This window comes from Triturus cristatus, chromosome 9 (genome assembly GCF_964204655.1).
Source record: "Triturus cristatus chromosome 9, aTriCri1.1, whole genome shotgun sequence".
NCBI classification, from domain to species: Eukaryota; Metazoa; Chordata; class Amphibia; order Caudata; family Salamandridae; genus Triturus; species Triturus cristatus.
The window spans coordinates 769706718-769725093 of record NC_140592.1 but is presented as its reverse complement, the minus strand read 5'-3'; the positions used below and the strand labels follow the sequence as shown (position 1 = coordinate 769725093).

At 47.8% G+C, this 18376-nt stretch overlaps 1 protein-coding gene across 5 annotated transcripts in view; it reads right to left on the bottom strand.

Annotated features, from left to right (window-relative positions):
• The window catches only part of ARMH4 (armadillo like helical domain containing 4), a 776849-nt gene that overhangs the window by 546187 nt on the left and 212286 nt on the right, over positions 1–18376 (bottom strand). For all 5 annotated transcript variants that reach the window (XM_085626134.1, XM_085626132.1, XM_085626133.1 and 2 more), the window contains one exon: positions 830–1027. In XM_085626134.1, coding sequence (XP_085482260.1) covers positions 830–1027 — 198 coding nt within the window. The remainder of the gene's footprint in view (positions 1–829; positions 1028–18376) is intronic.

Here is an 18376-nt window from a genome sequence, read left to right as displayed (position 1 = left end):
AGGATTGTAAACTTAAATCATGCAGTGATTATATCAAGGGGAAACACTGATATTTAGTTAGGAAACTGGAGCTAAAGGAAAGTTTGTGGTCATTTACAACTAGCTAGCATTTGTGTAGATTCTTCGGTTTTTCACATATTGAGAAGTAGGTCAGTGTTATTTGGAACAGCCCAGCCACCGTCCCGACACAGCTTATGTAACTATGCTCTAGGCAGGCATGCAGGTGCCAAAAATGCTTTAAAAGCTTTAAAAAGCTTTTAAATGGGCGTGCACCAGGCTCTGCACAGTCCCAGGACTGGTGCTCCAGATGTTCACAATATTGAAGCCCCCCACTGGCCAGAAGTCTGCATTATCAAGCAAAATGAACTATGCGTATAAAAGCCACATTGGCCCACATACCCAATGTCAAAACATAGGGACTAAATGGAGCTGTGTACCACCAGGAACAATACTAACCTAAATGTGTTCATAATGTAATAATCCGTAAATTACACCCTGATTTATTCCCATAACCTGCATGCATGGTCCACTGAAGTCGCCAAAATGTGGCATGTTGGTTCTTTATAAGGCTGAAAGAAAGAAATGTAATACACAAATTCATCCATAAATGCCCAAATAATGCCACAGACATTAAAAACTGCAAGGGGCACTGCCTTTTATCACACATTACTAAGTGTCTGGTGGTTAATGTGTACCCTTTTAGTTCAAAGCAAGTAGCTCTTTCCAGTGTAGAGCATACCATATACACCTTAGAAGAGAAAATCATATTGAACTCTACTGATTATGCAAATGCGCCAAAAATGCAATTCTATAAACAAAAAATGCATACCTTCTGATTCTAATTTTTTCAGTCCATACACTCTGAGACGTTTGGGCGAAGAAACCAATGGCGTTCTCTCTGAAGAGGTGGGAGAAGAAGTTACTGTGGTGATGCTGGCCGTTTCTTCAGTCTGTTTTTTTGTTCCATCAAAGAGATTTACTGACTCTGAAACAACTGAGGGTACATCAACCGAATCTGTCATGACGCCTGTTGCCACCACAAACAAAAGAAAGATAAAAAATAATACATTTCACTACTATTGTCTGTGTGCAAAGATCCAGACCTATACATTTGTGACAGAATGTTTAACTACAAATCGATATTGTATACTCTATCTCACATCAACAACTATAGTCCAGTAACAATTGCATTGTCAAAATGAAGACATCTGTAGGACACAACACATTAAGAAGAATCAGTAAATATTTTAGAGTTTAGTTCCACTTACTACTAGTTAACGCATGGACTCATTTGTAAAATAAATTGTTGGGTCATCATCAGAACTGAAAATGGTATGAGGAGCTGTGGGGGAAAAAATCAGGAGCGGTTTATCTAGTCCCTTAAAGGGTTTCTTGAATTAATGACAGAATCTACTTCCAAAGCACAAGAAGAATTTGGCATGGTCCTTGTGTGTGGAAAACATTTTCAATCAAAAATCATGAAAAGCCCCAAGTATTTTTGTCTGTTGCGACTTTCCCTGATGCTCTCCCAGATTAACTTTGAGATTCGTGATTATTGATTGGAAATTTCTTCCATATCCATGCAGACTGCTGAATTCTATTTGTGTTTTAGACTCTTCCATTAAATGGAGTTTCAGATGAAACTGATCAAAGTCAGGGTTGTACCCAACTACAGATATAGATATGCTGGAACTCTGAAAATTGGTCATTGTAGTAAGAAGACAGCTATTTTGCTACCTGTTGATACAAATCAGTCATGGCGTGAAAAGGTTTTACAAAGAGTATAATGTGCCACTTTGTAGAAAACTGGGGAAGACCATAAAGTTGTGGTTGACTTTTCTGACGTCTCCCTTGGGTAGAATTGTGCTGACTAAAATGATGTGGTTCCTAGGCTTTTATATGGTTGCCAGTTCATGTACATGAAGATCTGGAAAAAAAAATCAAACACTTGCATTACCTATAGGGAAATACTTCTAGGTTCAGAAAATGGCATGGAAATGAATAAATATTGTTAATCATTTCTGGAAGCAAGGTGGGATGGCAGTCCCAGATGTCGAAGCGCGTCAAATTCAGTACGTAGTTTCATGGATTACTGGGGCACTGCTATAGTCACAGAGTTATTTAAGGACATTGAGGCACCTATAAATCTGCAATTGTTACCACTGACAAGTGATACTAAGGCAAACAGTTCTACTTTTATGTAGGTTTTGGGGAAGGGTAGCCAAAATACCCAGACATAAATAAATGTATATCCCAGACTCACGGTTCTGAAAGAGAGCACTGATGAAGCGGCATCATTGTAGTTTAATTCAAGGGGGAGGTACTGGTGACCTGAGTTTGCCAATACATATGTATGATAATGGTAGATTCTAGGGATTCAGAGACATCTGTGACAAGTGGAGCACCCAAAATATCCTGATATATATATGCTGACACGGCAAACTGGATCTGCAAAATTGACCGATGCTCCCACAGGAACTGTAGCTTCATGGCAACCTATCTCCAAGCTGTATGAAGCATGTTCAGAGAGAAGTAGCAAGGCTATACATACATTTATTTAACTGGTTTGTGGTTGGGGAGTGTTAAAACACATGCAATGGCAATATACACTTAGTAGATGTACATCTGTGTCCTGAAATGACCAGTTTAAACGTGCACACTATAAATGTAGACAAAAAGCTTACATGACACCCAAAGTACTATGTTGCCTTAACCCAGAGCTAGATGTGAAGTGCCACAAGTTTGGGATGGATTTGGGTGTCGTTTGATTAATATAGTTGGTCTGCAAGTTTGTGTCCCTTGTGTCAGCTTTCTGGATGGATCTAACGTGTCCTTGCATTGCAGAAGGTTAAGCACTGGTCCCATCTCCCAGCTTGTATTTGTTGGGTATGGCATCAATTAGGAAAAGGACAAATAGCACTCATGTTGTACAATGAAGTCTGCTACTAGGGAGGATAACTGTTGCTAAGGCCTGGAAGTCATATGCTGGCCCTCTAAAATGCAAAATGGAGTCAAGATAATGGGTGATGGTTGAGGGAGATCTAAGAGACATAGTGGCAGGGACAGGAAGAGAGAATGCAGTCAGCAGAAAAGATAATCAGAAGCATCAAGATACATTCCAAGGGTGCAGTCAGGAAGAGCTAAGGTGGCTTACACTTGTACAGGAGACCCAAGACGGAAAACATCAACCAAAGAATTCTGTGGATGCAGGCATCATGCTTGCCTACTCATAAGAGCTGTAATGTTGAGGTGGGGTGGACTTCCAAGGTGATTCTGAAGGTTTTCCCAGCTTTAGATATAACATGTAGTGAGCCCAGCTCTGTGGGCCAATGGAGGGGCAGCCGATAATCAGGTTAGCTGCCAATTGTCAGATCATTTGCCATACTACCCATTTGTATTAGATGGCTTGTGGTCATCCAGCCATCAAATATGTAAAGGCAGGGTCTCTGTGTGCAGGCAGACCGGTTTGGGATGATTTTGGTATAACCTACATAGTTGTAGCAAGTAAGGCCAAAGGCCAGGATGATGACAAAAGGGACCCGAGTTAGAGTTTATCATCAGCGGTACACTATAATTGTGTCCTGAAGGACAACAGAATCAACACTGCAAGTGAAGGAAAAGTAAAAGGGAGAGACATGCCCAGCACTTGCTCAAAAAGAGAGGAGGAAATAGATTTGAAAGTATTATCCTGAAGCCCATCTGGGAGGACTGGAGTAGAGTGTCAAACTCTAGGTCAAGTAGCATAAATCTCTATGGGAAATTTTTATCTTATTCAGTTTTGAGGTCACGGGGGGGGAGGGGGTGGAGATGAAACCTGTTACTGTCATATGATATAGATGAAATCCAAGCAAACTCAAAACTGCAGGTATACCTCTTCATCTAGCCGGGCCACAACACACACATTTTTCAAGCCTTTGTCCTGTAATTTGGCACCTCCATTAGGTAGCATAGGAAGGTGGCTTCACCTTGTCATATGGATGCACCAGCCATGTCAACAATTCAGATGCTTGGCATGAGGCCCTAGGATCATCCGAGTATACAAATGGTCAAGGATGCATTCAGTGTGGTGCTGGAAGCTCAGTAAAAAAAGAGGGTGCTTTTATGAAAATGTTGTAATAATCAAATAAAGTATCTTGATGATGATGGTGATGATGAAGAGGGTAGACAGTGAAGACTGACAGCAGATGAAGATGTCTTGGAGGCAGGAAGGTGTCATAGAGCAGCTGAAAAGAGGCATTAAAAAAATAGACTGCATCACATCCAAGTCCCCATAATCCAGAAAAGTTCGTTAAGGGAGACAAGCAGCACAAGTGAAGTAGGAGAAGTCTTTTCATTCTGTACTGCTGCCTTGCGTACCCAAAGTTGCTTCTTATAGCATTTCTATCCAACGTGTCTGTTCCATTCCTCCACTTGTGCTACACAGTATGGTTTGCAGTTTTGAGAGTAGCACACTCTTTTACAAACCATTTGGTGGAAGTGGATTTTCTGGAACAGTGAAGATTCACAGGATGGGTGAGGGTGTTGAAGGCATCAGTTAGAAATTGGTCAAAGATTTAAATGACAGTAATCGAGGTTGTGAGCTTATCCAGAGGTTGAGTAGCGAGAAATGGAGCTTTATTGAGGACATGAAAAGATCATTTCTACCAGATACTAGCAAATTTCAGAGAAACTACATTTGTGTTTATTTGTTCTAGGCTAAGGTATTGATAGTGAATGGGATATCATGGTAGTCAGTCCAAGGAAAAGGTTATGGCTCAGCAAAAAAATATCCTGTGGTCTGCAAACATGGCGTCAAGAGTGTTGGCACCTTAATAGGTAGGTTCAAAGACCTATTGATATAGTTGCAGTGCTTATAATTCAAACAGTATTACATTTGTTGAAGCAAGGTTGGGTCGGTCAAACCAGAGTTGAATTTGCAACAGATATCTAGCTTACAATGGTAGATAACATATGCAATAGAGTTGCACATGGCTCTAGCAATAGTGTCTTGCATGCCGGAGGTCTGCATTCGCGTGGGAAAATGTACCTGGTGCTGAGCAGCGGGAAGGGTGCTTGTAACAAGAAGGCAGTCACATTCAGCAGCCGAGAAAGAAAGAAGAGGTGAACCTTAAAAGGTGTCTATGTGTGCTATCACTATAGAATCCGCTTGTTCGGATGATTCTTGAGAATGATCATGGAGCTCAGAGGCATTGCATCATGTAGGACAGGGCAGCGTTGTTTGCCTGCCAGAAACAAAATAGGTAGTCAGACTTCCTCTCAGTGATCTAGTTTGTGATGCAATACCAGTTCTTGTACAAGGACCTTCCAGCAGGACATGTTCTTAAAGGGGGCATTAGAGATTTAAATGGCGTGGGGCACGGTATGAGCAACGTGTTTTATCACAGAAGGAGTATGGGAGAGGGAAGGAAAGAAGAGAGAGGAAGGGACATTGGTAAGTAGTAAGCTGTGGTAAGTAGAGCAAAATGTGTGATGGTGACTGGAGAGTATAGGCGAGTGTGTAATGTTGGATTAGAAGATGGCAAGTTCATGGTGTCAAATACGGTGGAAGTATGAGAGCTGGGGTTTGAGTAAGGGGGGTGACGTGGGTTGAGAAATAATAAGAAGGGTAAGGAGTGAAGATGATGGAATTAGAAGGGTAAGAAGGTTTTGTAAGGGGAGAGAAGACAAGAGGAAAGAGAAGTCAATGGAATGAGGTCTGAAAGGGATGTTAAACAAAGCAAGTTGTAAAGGGTGAAAGATAAACTTCTGAAATTGCTCCTGAGGAGGGCAAATGAATTAAAGAAGCTGCTGGTGGATAGTTTGTGGCTAACGTGCTTGAAAGCACAATTCCGATACCGGTGGCGACCCAATGAAATGTCTGGTATCGGATACTTAATTACTTGTAATGCTCAACTAAACGTGTGCTATACAGTTCAAAAAAGATAAAGGATCAGTTGATAATTATTCATACCACAGATCTTTTTCATATGGAAAAAAAGTGTTCCTCAGTAAGGCTGAGGTAGGTTTGCTAGTGTTGCAGTTCAGAGGGGACATGTCCAGGCAGTTCCAGCTAGACTATTGCTATTGGAGCTGGAAAAAGGCTGATTTGATGGACTTGAATGAACTTTGGCACATATTATCAACTATTCCACCCATCAGTTTTCTGAGAACACAGCACAGAGCCATATGTACAAGGAAATGTTTCTGCAGCTCTCATTCTCTGCACTAACTCTCAGACAGCTGTCTAGTGCCACACATGAGCACACACATACACACACATCTTTGCAATAAAGTGAAAAGTGTGTGTGTGATGTGTAACATAGGATTTGTACTGGAAGGTTACCCCTTAGGTACACAACACCATACTTAGACTAACTTTAAAAGTTTTGTCACATTGCATGTGTGATGTACAATACGGGACACACGCAATGTAGGAAAAGTTTGGAGAAACGAAAAGATTGTTCCAACTTAACGCCTGTCTCGAGAAGGTGGGTTTATTTTGGAGTAAAGTCTTTTTGTGACTTAGCACAGGGACAACGTGCTTAAAAATCTGCCCGCACCGCTAGAGTTGAATGTTCATCAAAATCCGTCAAGGTTTTCCATTAACGTCTATCAGCTTCATCAGGACCAAGATGCTCTTAACATTTCCACCATGAGGTTTTGATTGAGGATGATTCACGCGTTTGGCAAGTAAACTCTACAATGAAGCACATCACACTTGCAGTCTGCAGCAAGGCTCTCATATGATATCCATTTATGTGTGATTTGTGATTAAATTATGTAAACTCTTTGCTTTTGAAAAAAGTATTTCTTTTAAGTTGATACTGCCGATAGATTTTAGGGTGTTTCACAGATTAAGGAATTGTGAAAGACTGATCGGATCAAATCAGAATTCAAAGTCATTTTAAAAAAACTAGGTTTTTTGCATTGTTTTTAGTCATTTTTACTGTGAATTTTGAACATAGGGTTTATGAATGCTGGAGACCGATTAGTCCCAACTATAGTGTGCAATCAATGCCAATTACAATCAGTATGAAGTAAAGCCTTGTTTGGTAGATAAAAATAGAGGCACAGCCCCACAATGGGTCAGACTGGTAAGCTTGTGTCTTCCTGAGAACACAGATACAAATGTGGATGGAAAGCTCTAGATTGACATAAAGGAAAAGAAAGTGGACACTTGGCTCTTAGGCCTGCAGAGCTCCAAAGATGCGTTGGTGATAAGAGGTCCACATAGCAAGCCTCGTGCAATAGCCTCAGAAAGGCCAATGTAAAATGAGGGAGGAAAGAATATGATCGGAGGACACAGAAGAATCCTATGTATGGAAAACACACTTCCTACTGGTTCGCAACCACCCAAGTCGCCTCGGGCCCCGACCTTCAGAAGAAGACTAAGGCCCAACAAAGGGAAATACTTTGCACATGAAAGATAGGGATGGCAATGGTAGGACAAACAAGGCCCTATCCCTTATATCTTTGCAGACTGGGGCTAAGAAAAGTAAGGCGGGTCTGAGGCACACATTAGTGACCTAAAGTCTCAACTAAGCCAGATAAGCAGAAGAGCCCATACATGACTGACAGCCATCTTGGGATAGGAAGAGGCTACACAATTTCCCTGACTGAAAAGAAAAGACAAAAGAGACGAGGAGGAATAGGAAATGCAAATAACCAAATAACAATAGTCAAAATATAAATATTTGTCTCTGGCGCAGGGAGATGAAGATGCATAAACTGATACGTGCACAACGTACAGGATCACAGTTGGTTCTGTGATAAAAAAAATTGTAGTTTTCAGCCAAATGTTATTGTATTTAAAGTTACATTCACAGGTTAAAGGATCACTCGAAACAATTAGGACTGAATGAAATGTATTCAGCAACCATTGTGTGACAATTAAAATCACTCAGGTCTGTTATGCTAAAGGTCACTGGAATTACACAGGAAACATTGTTCATTAAGACTGACCAAATTGGGGAGGAGCCTAGCGCGCAACCAAGATGGCCGCGTAGGTGCGAGGCTCCCGAGGACCTCCGCGACCTCCTGAATTAATCCTGGCTATATCCTGTCCTTGTTGAGGGGACTGTGTCTGTGAACCCGAGCTGAGGCGACACCCGTTTTCCGTTTTCGAATCGGACCCCGGATACCGGTGGGAGCACCGATCGAAGGTTGCGGCCTTCTCCGCGCCGGCCCCCCGGATTGGAGTAGTGGGGCGATCCGGGGACAAAGCGAACAACAGCGGCGGGCAGGGCTGGGCGACTCGCGTACCCCGCGCTTTCACTTTCGCTTTTGCGCCCCCCTTGCCCTCAAGCGAGGTAGGGTTGCGGAGCGGGGTGCGGTGGTGTGGCCTTGTCCAGGTGCCCGGCTGACCCGCCGGCTGTGAGTCATCCTGCGGTCCAGTGGTCGCCCTCCCCCCGGAACCCGTGAACTGGTTTAGCGGCCCTTTCGAGGAGATTGGCACGACGGTGGGAGAGCAGGCATGTCCACCAAACAAGATGGCGACCGGGCGAAGATGAAGACGACCCGCCGTGGCCCGGCGCATCAATCCAACAGTATGGACCGCTACACCCTCCAGAAGGGATCTCCGGAGGCATCGCGCACATCCCCGGCGGGCCCGACTGAGGCGTCTGCTCAGCCAGTGGATCTGACCCTCCAGGACGTCATGGGCGCCATCGCCGAGATGAAGGCCTCGGTGGACCAGCGCTTCGATACCCTAGCGCAAAAGATAGACTCGGTCCTTGTGGATGTGAGCCTTGTGAGGGCTGACTTGTCCAAAACAAACGACCGGGTCGATTCCCTGGCCCACACCACAACGAGCCTCACGACAGATGTGGTGGCCCTCCAAAAGGAGGTGCGCCGGCTTGGCCAGGCGAGCGCCCTGATGGACCGTCGATTGGAGGATTCTGAGGGTCGGGCCCGGAGGAATAACGTTCGCATTGTGGGGGTGCCGGAGGGACGAGAGGCGGAGGCGGCAGATCTTTTTGTGGAAGAATTGATCCTTACCCATCTCCAGCCCCGGGGGCTGAGTAAGCTTTTTGCGGTGGAACGTGCCCACCGGGTCCCTGGGGGCAGACCTAAGGCCGGTGCCCCGCCGCGGCCTCTCATTGCCCGGATTTTTAACTTTCGGGACAGAGACGCTATCCTGCAGACCTCCAGGCAGCAGGGACCGGTCAAGCTTGACAACATGGACGTGCATTTCTACCCTGACTTTACTCCGGCGGTCCAAAAGCAGAGACTGAGTTTTCTCGGAGTTAAACGTCGCCTACGGGACCTGAACCTTAAGTACTCAATGCTTTTTCCAGCTAAGCTAAGGGTGGAGGTGGATGGTCGCACGCACTTTTTTGACCGACCCGAGGCGGCTGGGGACTGGTTGGACACTCTGCCTGGGGATCGGGGCCGAGGGGGTGGGGGGGGTGCGGTTGGCGGGGAGGGCCCACCGGATCAGAACTGAGGGGTGAATAATAGGCCTTGCTCTGGACAACATTCCTTTACCATTTACTGATCGTGTATGTTCCCCTCCTATGGAGGTCGTACGGGGTCTATTGGGGGCTTCCCTCCTCCTCTGGGGGACTAGTTAGTTTTTCAGCTATGGGGCGACAGGCACACTGCACTTTGGGGGGGCTGTCTGGGCTCATGCAGGGGTGCAGGGAGGGGGGAGTTCTGTTGGGATGGGGGGGTGGGGGGGGTGTGTTGTTTGTTTGCACCGCAAGGCAAACCCTTTACTGTATTGTTGCTCTTGAGATGCTCTGTGGGGGACGACTGATTGCTTCTACGTATGATGGGGGGTAGGGATTTGACTGTGTTGTCATGGAATGTTAACGGCCTGGGGGACAGGATTAAGCGTGGTGTGGTCCTGCAGTACCTGAAACGTATTTCACCAGATGTTGTCTTCCTGCAGGAGACACACCTTATAGGTAACTCCTTTCATGCCATGAATCGGCGGGGCTATCGTTTGGTGGCCCACTCGGGCTTCACCTCGGGCTCGCGGGGGGTGGGTATCATGATCAAGAACTCGCTCCCGTTGGAGATTGATGAGGTGCGCCATGACGAGAGGGGACGATACACTGTCCTGGTGGGTAGAATGGAGGGTAGAGTGTTTGTTTTTATATCAGTGTACGTTCCGCCTGGGTTACAATCTACTACATTTGCGGACCTGGGGCGCCTTCTCCTAGACCTTCCGGGTGGTCTGCTGGTGGTTGGGGGGGACTTTAATGCGGTAGCTTCTGGGTCTATGGATCGTCATCCCCCTAGGGACCTCCCCCGGGCACAGGCGTGGCTGTCCGGCCTTTTAGATACATTAGGACTGGTGGATTGCTGGCGACTAAAGCATCCCGCGCAGCTGCAATACACCTTCCACTCGGGTGCCCATGGTAGCCTCTCGCGGCTTGATTACATCCTTGTTCCTGCGGCCTATGCCGGGAGGGTGGGAGAGGTGTGCCATCTGGCGCGGGGTATTTCAGATCACTCCCCATTACTGTTACATTTCGATGTCTTCCCGAGGGGGGAGGGCAGGGTGGCCCCAATCAATGCTTGGTACTTGCGCGACCCCACTATTCGTGCTGACTTGATCAAATCCCTGCAGCGATACTTTGATGAGAATGTGGGGTCTGTCCCTTCGGCCATCTCCCTGTGGGAGGCTTTTAAGGTAGTTCTCAGAGGGGAGGCCCTCTCCTTTATCTCCCATGCCCGGAGGCGCGAGCGGGAGGAAGTAACCCGGGTGGAGGCCGAAATTGCGGAACTAGAGGGTGACCTGGGGAGCGGGGTGACGGATGCCAAATTGCATGTTCTACACCTCAAGCAGGCGGCCTATAGGGCCCTCGTCACGGAGGCGGCCAGGGGCCTCAGTAGAGAGCAACAGGGGCGATTGTATGATGTGGGTGATAAGGCTGGTAAATTGATTGCGTGGTTGGACAAGAAGGAGAGAGCGAGTCGTGTGGTTCCTTTGATCGAGGGGATGGATGGTGTGCATGTCACCGAGCCGGAAGCCATTGTCTCCTGCTTCGCGGATTATTTCCGCGAGGTGTACTCCCCGGTTTCTCCTTGCTCGGAGGAAGATTCCCATGCCCTGCTTCGGGACATCGCGCTGCCCTCCCTTTCGGTGGAGGACAGGGATTCGTTGGACGCTCCTCCCACCTCGGATGAAATTGCCCTTGCTATTCGCTCGGTCGCATCCGGCAAGGCCATGGGCCCCAATGGTATCCCCATCGAGCTGTACAAGCTGCGACCGGATGTACTGGCGCCCCACCTGCGCGCGATGTTCGTGGCGGCCCACTCGCAGGGTTCCCTCCCGCCGGACCAGCGTCTGGCCACAATCGTGGTGATCCACAAGGAGGGGAGACCCCGTGAGCGGGTCACATCCTATAGGCCTATCTCGCTCTTGAACGCGGAGCCCAAAATCCTCGCCAAGGTGTTGGCCAACCGGCTGGTCGGCGTGGTGGGCGATTTGGTCCACCAAGACCAATCTGGCTTTATACCCCATCGCAACACGGCTCTTAATCTGCGACGCTTGCACGGGGTGCTCGCGCGTGTCCCGTTTGTGCGGGAGCCGGCCATCTTGGCGTCCTTAGACGCCACCATGGCGTTTGACACGCTTGAGTGGCCATACATCTGGGCGATGCTGGCGAAATTTGGATTTGGACCGGGATTCATTAGCTGGGTCAAATTGTTGTATTCAGGCCCATTGGCGCAGGTGGTGGTGAATGGGCGAGTCTCGGCCCCATTCGCGCTGGGACGGGGCACGCGTCAGGGTTGCCCCTTGTCGCCGCTCCTGTTTGCACTGGCCTTGGAGCCCTTGGCGGAGTGGCTGCGGTGGCACCCTTCTATCCGTGGTCTCCGCTGGACCCCCGAGCATGAGGACCGCGTGTCCCTCTACGCCGATGATATCCTTTTGTATCTCGCCTCCCCGCGTAAATCGTTGATTGTCCTGGTTGATGTTTTGCGCTCCTTCGGTCGGAACTCAGGCCTTGTCATCAACTGGGCGAAATCCTGCGTATATGTGCTTTCCGGGGAGGCTCCGGCCCTACCACGGGACTGCCCGATCCAGATCGCCTCCCAGGGGTTCCGGTACCTGGGTATATATATTGCTCTGGACCCGGAGGCCCGCTACGAGCGGAACTTGCTACCCCCCTCCAGCGCTTGAAGGAGGACGTGGCGCGTTGGCGGCGTCTTCCGCTTTCGCAGCTTGGCCGAGCGGCCTTGTTTAAGATGATGTCTTTGCCGCGCTTTCTGTACGCGCTCCAGAACACGATGGACTTGGTTCCGGCGCGCTACTTCCGTGAGGTGGAGAGCCTGCAGCGGCGCCTGTTCTGGGACGGGAGGCCGCGTATTGCTCTGGCCAAATTGACGCTCCCGTGGTACGATGGGGGGGTTGCCCTCCCGGATATTAAACGGTATTACTGGGCCTCCCAGCTAGCTGCAATTAATCATGGCCTCTACGGGCCCGCCTTGAACCCGGCATTTGAAATGGACAAGATGCTCCTGCCCGGTGGCGATTACAATCGAGCGCTCTACTCTGGCGTGCCCGACTCCCGTCTGACGGGGCCGACGCGTGTCATGGTGCGTGTATGGCACGCGGCTAATGCAGCTATGGGGTGGAAGGACCGTTTGACCCGGGCGTCACCGCTATATGCGTCTGAGAGGTTGGTCTCCCTGTGGACATCGAAGGGCTTCGAGAAGTGGGACACGATCGGAATCAGCACAGTGGGAGATCTCTGGACGAGGGGGGGATTCAAAACTTTTGAGACGCTGCAGACGGAGTTTCAGCTGCAAGGCAGTGAGTACTTTCGGTACTTACAAGTCCGCCACGCGCTGGGCTCCGTCTTCCCGGATGTCGCGTCCATTCCGGAGTCTTCCCCCCTGGAGGACAGAGTGCTGGATGGCCATGTTCCAGACAGCACGATCTCCCTTATATATAAAAAACTGATCAACGACAGATCGTGCCTGCTGACTAGTCTCCGCGAGGCCTGGGTTGCCGACGGGCTGGAACTAGACGACGAGGACTGGATCTCCGCGGTGGCCTCTCCGAAGGAGGTGGCCATCCCGGCTCGCCTTCGCTTCGTCCAGCTTAAGATCCTCCACCGGGTTTACGTGACGGGGCCAAGGCTTCTACGTATGGGCTTTGCTGGGGATGGATTGTGTAAGCGTGGCTGTGGTGCTTTGGCAACTTTCATGCATATTCTGTGGGAGTGCCCAAAGGTGGAGCGATTCTGGCGTGGTGTGCATGAGGTCCTGCGTGTGGTTACGCGTGTCGCGCTGTTGCCTGAAGCGAGGAGATGCTTGCTGAATGTGTGGGAACCAAATGACTATTCGGTCCCGCAGACGCGGTGGGTGACTCTGGGATACATGATAGCTAAGCGGGACATTGCTCAATTGTGGGGATCCCAGAGGCCCCCGGCGGTGTTGGCCTGGAAAGAACACATGGATTGGTGTATGTTTCGTGAAAAGGTGGTGTATGTGGCGAGGGGTAAGCCTGGGGCGTGGGTGAAAATCTGGGGCCCCTGGAACGCCTATCGCGGGGGTATTTGTGAGCCGCCACTGCTACCGGCTGCCTCACCAGCTCCGTCCCCCTAGCCGACCCCCTCCCCCAGCCGTGGGCATGTGGGCCCCCAGTCCCGGATCTGCTCCCATTCCCCCTCTTCAGAGTTAGGCTGCGGGTTGGGATCCCCCACTTAAGGAGCACGTGCCGACATCTTGGATTGCGGGTTGCCTTGCGGGTGTGGTTTTTGGTGTTGTCCTGTTTTGATAAAAGGGAACCGTACTGTGGGCTTGGAGCTATGTGGCCTGCGCTATTGCTATCTCCTGATTTACCAATCCGAACCGCCAAGAGACTCTTACTGTATGTATGTCATATGCTTCTGCCACTCTAGCGGCCGGCCAGATGGTTGTAGGCCCATACTTGTAACTATTTTAAAATGCAATAAACGGTTTCAAAAAAAAAAAAAAAAAGACTGACCAAATTATGCAACAAAGTAAAGCCAAATAGCCTGGTAAGCAAAAGAAAAGCAGAGTGTGCAGCATACTATGCGATTAAAGGGAATAACAACACCTGAAAAGAGGACCTAATGCCTAAGAGCGATGATGTCAAAATATCATGGGCTAAATTCCACTTGTGTAGATTAGAAGAATAAGACTGTAGGCATCATAGCAAGCTGAGCCAGGCCGAAGTCATTTCATAATCCACAACTTTACAGGATACTGTGTTGGAGTACTTTGGAATTTGGGTCTGAAATAGAACTTTCAATGAGAATAACATAAAGCTAATTTCAGTGCGGAGATGCTTAAATTAATATTGATCAGTTTTATTATCCAGTCGGCTGCAAATATTTTTGAAAAGAGGTAAGGATTTGAAAGGGAAGGCAAAAATTAATTTGGGAAATCTAGAATAGAATATATTAAAATTCATGAAATCTCAGACATTTGCAAATATATGTTGAGTGTGTAACAAGGTAAGTAGATGCTAGACTTATTGCAAAAGCAACAAAATCTTGAAGAACCAAAGATTATACATTTGAGCATGATTAAGTCACCCTCTCAAGACTATCAAATAACAATATCCCAAATTCCATTTCACGAAATTAAATGGCACTTAATCCACACAACAAAAGATCTGGTACCTCACCACTACAACTTTATGTTTTCAGATAATACGTTATTGCAACATGAGAATAGTAAAGAATACACCACCACACAAGACTAGGTTCCACAAGCCATAAAACCTCTCACACTAAAATCAGTCAGTGCCTAGGTTCGGTAAGACTATTGTTTCATTGTAAAATTACCAGAAATGGCTTTTATCTTATGAAAGACCCTAATTCCTCCGACTACTGCAACATCTAGACAACTGGTGACATTTTGATCCTGACAAAGAGGGCTTTCTGGGATCCTAAGCACCGTTTCTGCTCGTTTGCCATGATATATGGCAGAATGAGGATGAACGACAACTCTGTGGATTCAATTCTGTTGCGGACTAAGTCCTAAACGACAGCAGGATCAATTCTGTAGAAAACCCATCAATGTATACCCTCAACTGGTCAGCATTCCTAGACAACTTACGAAAGCATGTTAAACATGTTAAGCCTGGCCAAGAACTGTGTTTTCTCCAGATGGTCTCACACAAGATTACTCATCATCACCTATCATCTCTCATGGGTACATCAGACACTTGTTGAATCTGAGAAGCACCAAACCAGACTTGATAAATCTGCGAAGCATTTACAATTGAACCCTTGCTTTGTGTCCATAATCGAATGGTAAAACTACAAAAAGAATGAGTCGACTAAAACCTATTTATGTGAAACTAGAGCACGTACAGCTATAGATACCTTTGGGATAAGTTAGAATGCATTCCTAAACAAGCATTTGCAATGCAATAGGTCTCGCATTTACGTGAGTTTTAGCTATTGACATTGCAAATAACAATGCCTTTTATTTTTGTTTTCGTTTTAAAAACATAAAAGGCATTGTCATTTACAATGCCAATAGCTTAAACTCGTGTAACTGCGAGACCTATTGCATTGCAAATGCTTGTATCCAAACTGAACTACATCTTGGCGCTGTACTTAACAAAGCGCATGAGACAATTTACAATGAAAGACTGAGGGATCTCCTACAATATTAGAACCGGTGACCAGCAGATGCATACAGATTATCTGCAGTGGCCCTCTGCCCTATCCCACTAATCGTCTACGACCTGCATCCAGATTTGGCTGCTGCAGCAGCCCGCTGTGTCCAAATTATACAGGATTGGGGTTATATGAGGTAACACTCTGTAGAGAAGAGCCTGTGCACACGCACACCCGGAAAAGGCTAAAGATACAAGTGCTGTGGATCAGTAGAGATCACTGACAAACAAAGCCAATAGATTCAGATTTTAAACAGTCCTTGCACCAGAACATACAACGTACGCATGGAGGGCACCCAAGGAGGCATTTCGTCATCTCTGCACACAAATCAACAGACCGACGTACGCCTATGCCAACATCAGGCATCTGAGTGCATAAGACGTACAGTCGCCTCTACAAATAGTATAAAGGACACATTATTACCCACCCACAGAGGCACATATTCATGCAAACAGACCAACAGACACAATCACACAATAGGGCGGTGAAAAGGGCACGTAATGAAGGAAAATAAGGTGACGAGAAGAGGGAATTGGTGGGAGACGAGGCAGGAAGAGACCCAGTGGTATTGCACGGACGAGAATCACTAAAATGAGGCACCGAAGAGAGCATGGAGTGGGGAAGTCAAGCAGAAGGTAGTGGTAATGATCAGATATATAAAACGAGAAAAACAGCGATCCAGTCTGAGTACAGAGATGGTAGGGGGAAGAGGATAGACACCTAGCAAGATCGAAAGAAGAGAGAAAGTGGGAGGGGGAAGAGGAGGTGCCGTGCAGAGAGAGGAAGAGGAGGTGAAAAAAGAGGCAACGATAGGCAGAGGTAGGCGCCGAAGTCGAGAACATGGACTAAGTAGGCAAGAGATATGTAGGAAGAGGAAAGTAGTAGCAGAAGGGGAACAGTCAGGCGACGGAGGGATGCAGGGAGAGAGTAGTAGTGGATTTAAGGTGGGGACAGGGTGGTAGAGAGTAAGAAACTGGAATGAAGCATAGATGAGAACACAGGAGAGGGCAGAAAGAAGGCAGGTAACTTAAGGCTCAGAAGCGGAAGGGGGTGTCAGTGGAAGAGCCAGGAGGAGGTAGCGAGATGGGAGAGAGGGGAGACAAGACAGGGAGAGTGAAGGAGAGAGGCAGGGAGTGACTCGGAGAGGGGGTATGAAGCACAGATGAATTAGAGAAAGAACGCAAAGGATAAGGTAATGTGGCCGGTTACTGCAAACGCTTGTGATACAGACGGTGCTCAGAAATACACTGATCCGCTCCTACCTGAACAATATGCGTGGCTGCGAGATGCGTTCTGTGGTGGGGGAGGGGGAGGAGCGTTAAAGCACGAGCAAAACGGAGAGGCGGAGCGAGGCGCGCACGCTTAGGAGAGCAGTCTGCTCTCCCAAGCGAGAGAAAAGCCAGATGGCGCCTCTGCGCGTAACTGTGCGTGCAAGACCTAACAAGCATTGGCTGCACGCGTGCCTCACGTTTAAAGTTAAACAAGCCACTGGCACTTGACTCTCAACACCTGGAGCCCGACGCATGAAGCGACTTACGAGTCGTAAAGTTACGAGTGAGGAGTCTGCACCCACAGGGTGGAGTCTCCGTACTTATGGCGGTATCTCCCCACTGAGCACTGCAGTGTGGAGCTTCCGCCCGAGGGCAGAGATCTTCATGGCCAGGATCCGGACGCACCACCCAAGGACACATAAAACAAGGAAACTAGCAAACATGTCCCCGCTAGTCAGAAGGAAACCACAGCGCCACTGAAAAAGTATCGCACGCAGCCTCAGTAACATCATGCACACTAGAAGACGGGCAAATAAAAGGCCCTTGAAGTGGTGAAAAGGAATCAACGTCCTGACGTAGTTTTCACCAAAGCCATGCCGGCATCAGAAAACACGGACTCGTACTATTAATTCAAAATTAAAAAACGGAATACTAATAATTCAAAGTTAAAAAGACGAGAACAATCAGGTTACCGTTTTAGTTTATGTTTCAGCGCGCAAACCACTCCACGACGCCACTCTAGGCCGTTCGGTTTCCTAACAAGCATTGGCCGCACGCGCGCCTCGCGCTTAAAGTTATAAAAAAAAACAAGCCCGGCGGAGCGTGGCGCGCCCGCGCTTGGGGGCGGGGGAGCGGACCCTTTGAAGTGCTCCCAAAAGGCGGATTGCATGGCGGCACGATGCGCGTGATTGTGCGCGTGCTAGCAAGGCAATCCGCGTTTTGGGAGCACTTTTGAAACCCGTATTCAATAGTCTCGCTTTGCAATCGCTTACGCGATAGCAAGGCGAGACCTAAAAAATGAGTAAGGGCAGGGATGTATTGGTAGTTGCTGTCCATCTTGTTCAACTACTTGTTAGAGACATGTGCAGTCGCGAAGGATTTCAGAAAAGCAGATGTAATACCAGCTCATGAATGTAGACGTATGGAGGAGAGGAGAGGGGCATCTTTATTCCTCTGGGCCTGGCCTTGGTGGTGAGGAATTTAATATAAACAGTAAAGAAAGAAAGCCAAGTGACTGACTTGAATCCACCAGATTACCGGATCTATAGGGGAATCGGTTCACTAAGTGACCAGGACACATGCAATAGTTTTACATAATCTGGACCTAGGTCAGTGAAGAATGGAGGAAGTGATTTGGATTTCATAGATGACACACTTTTTACACATAAGGCTCTGGGAGGAGCTACATAATCTCGGTGTGCATGACTTAGAACTAGGAGACAGGTGGAGAAGTGTGGCTCAATGGTTAGAGCGGCAGACCCTGATGCAGACGGTCTGGCCCGGGACCAGGGT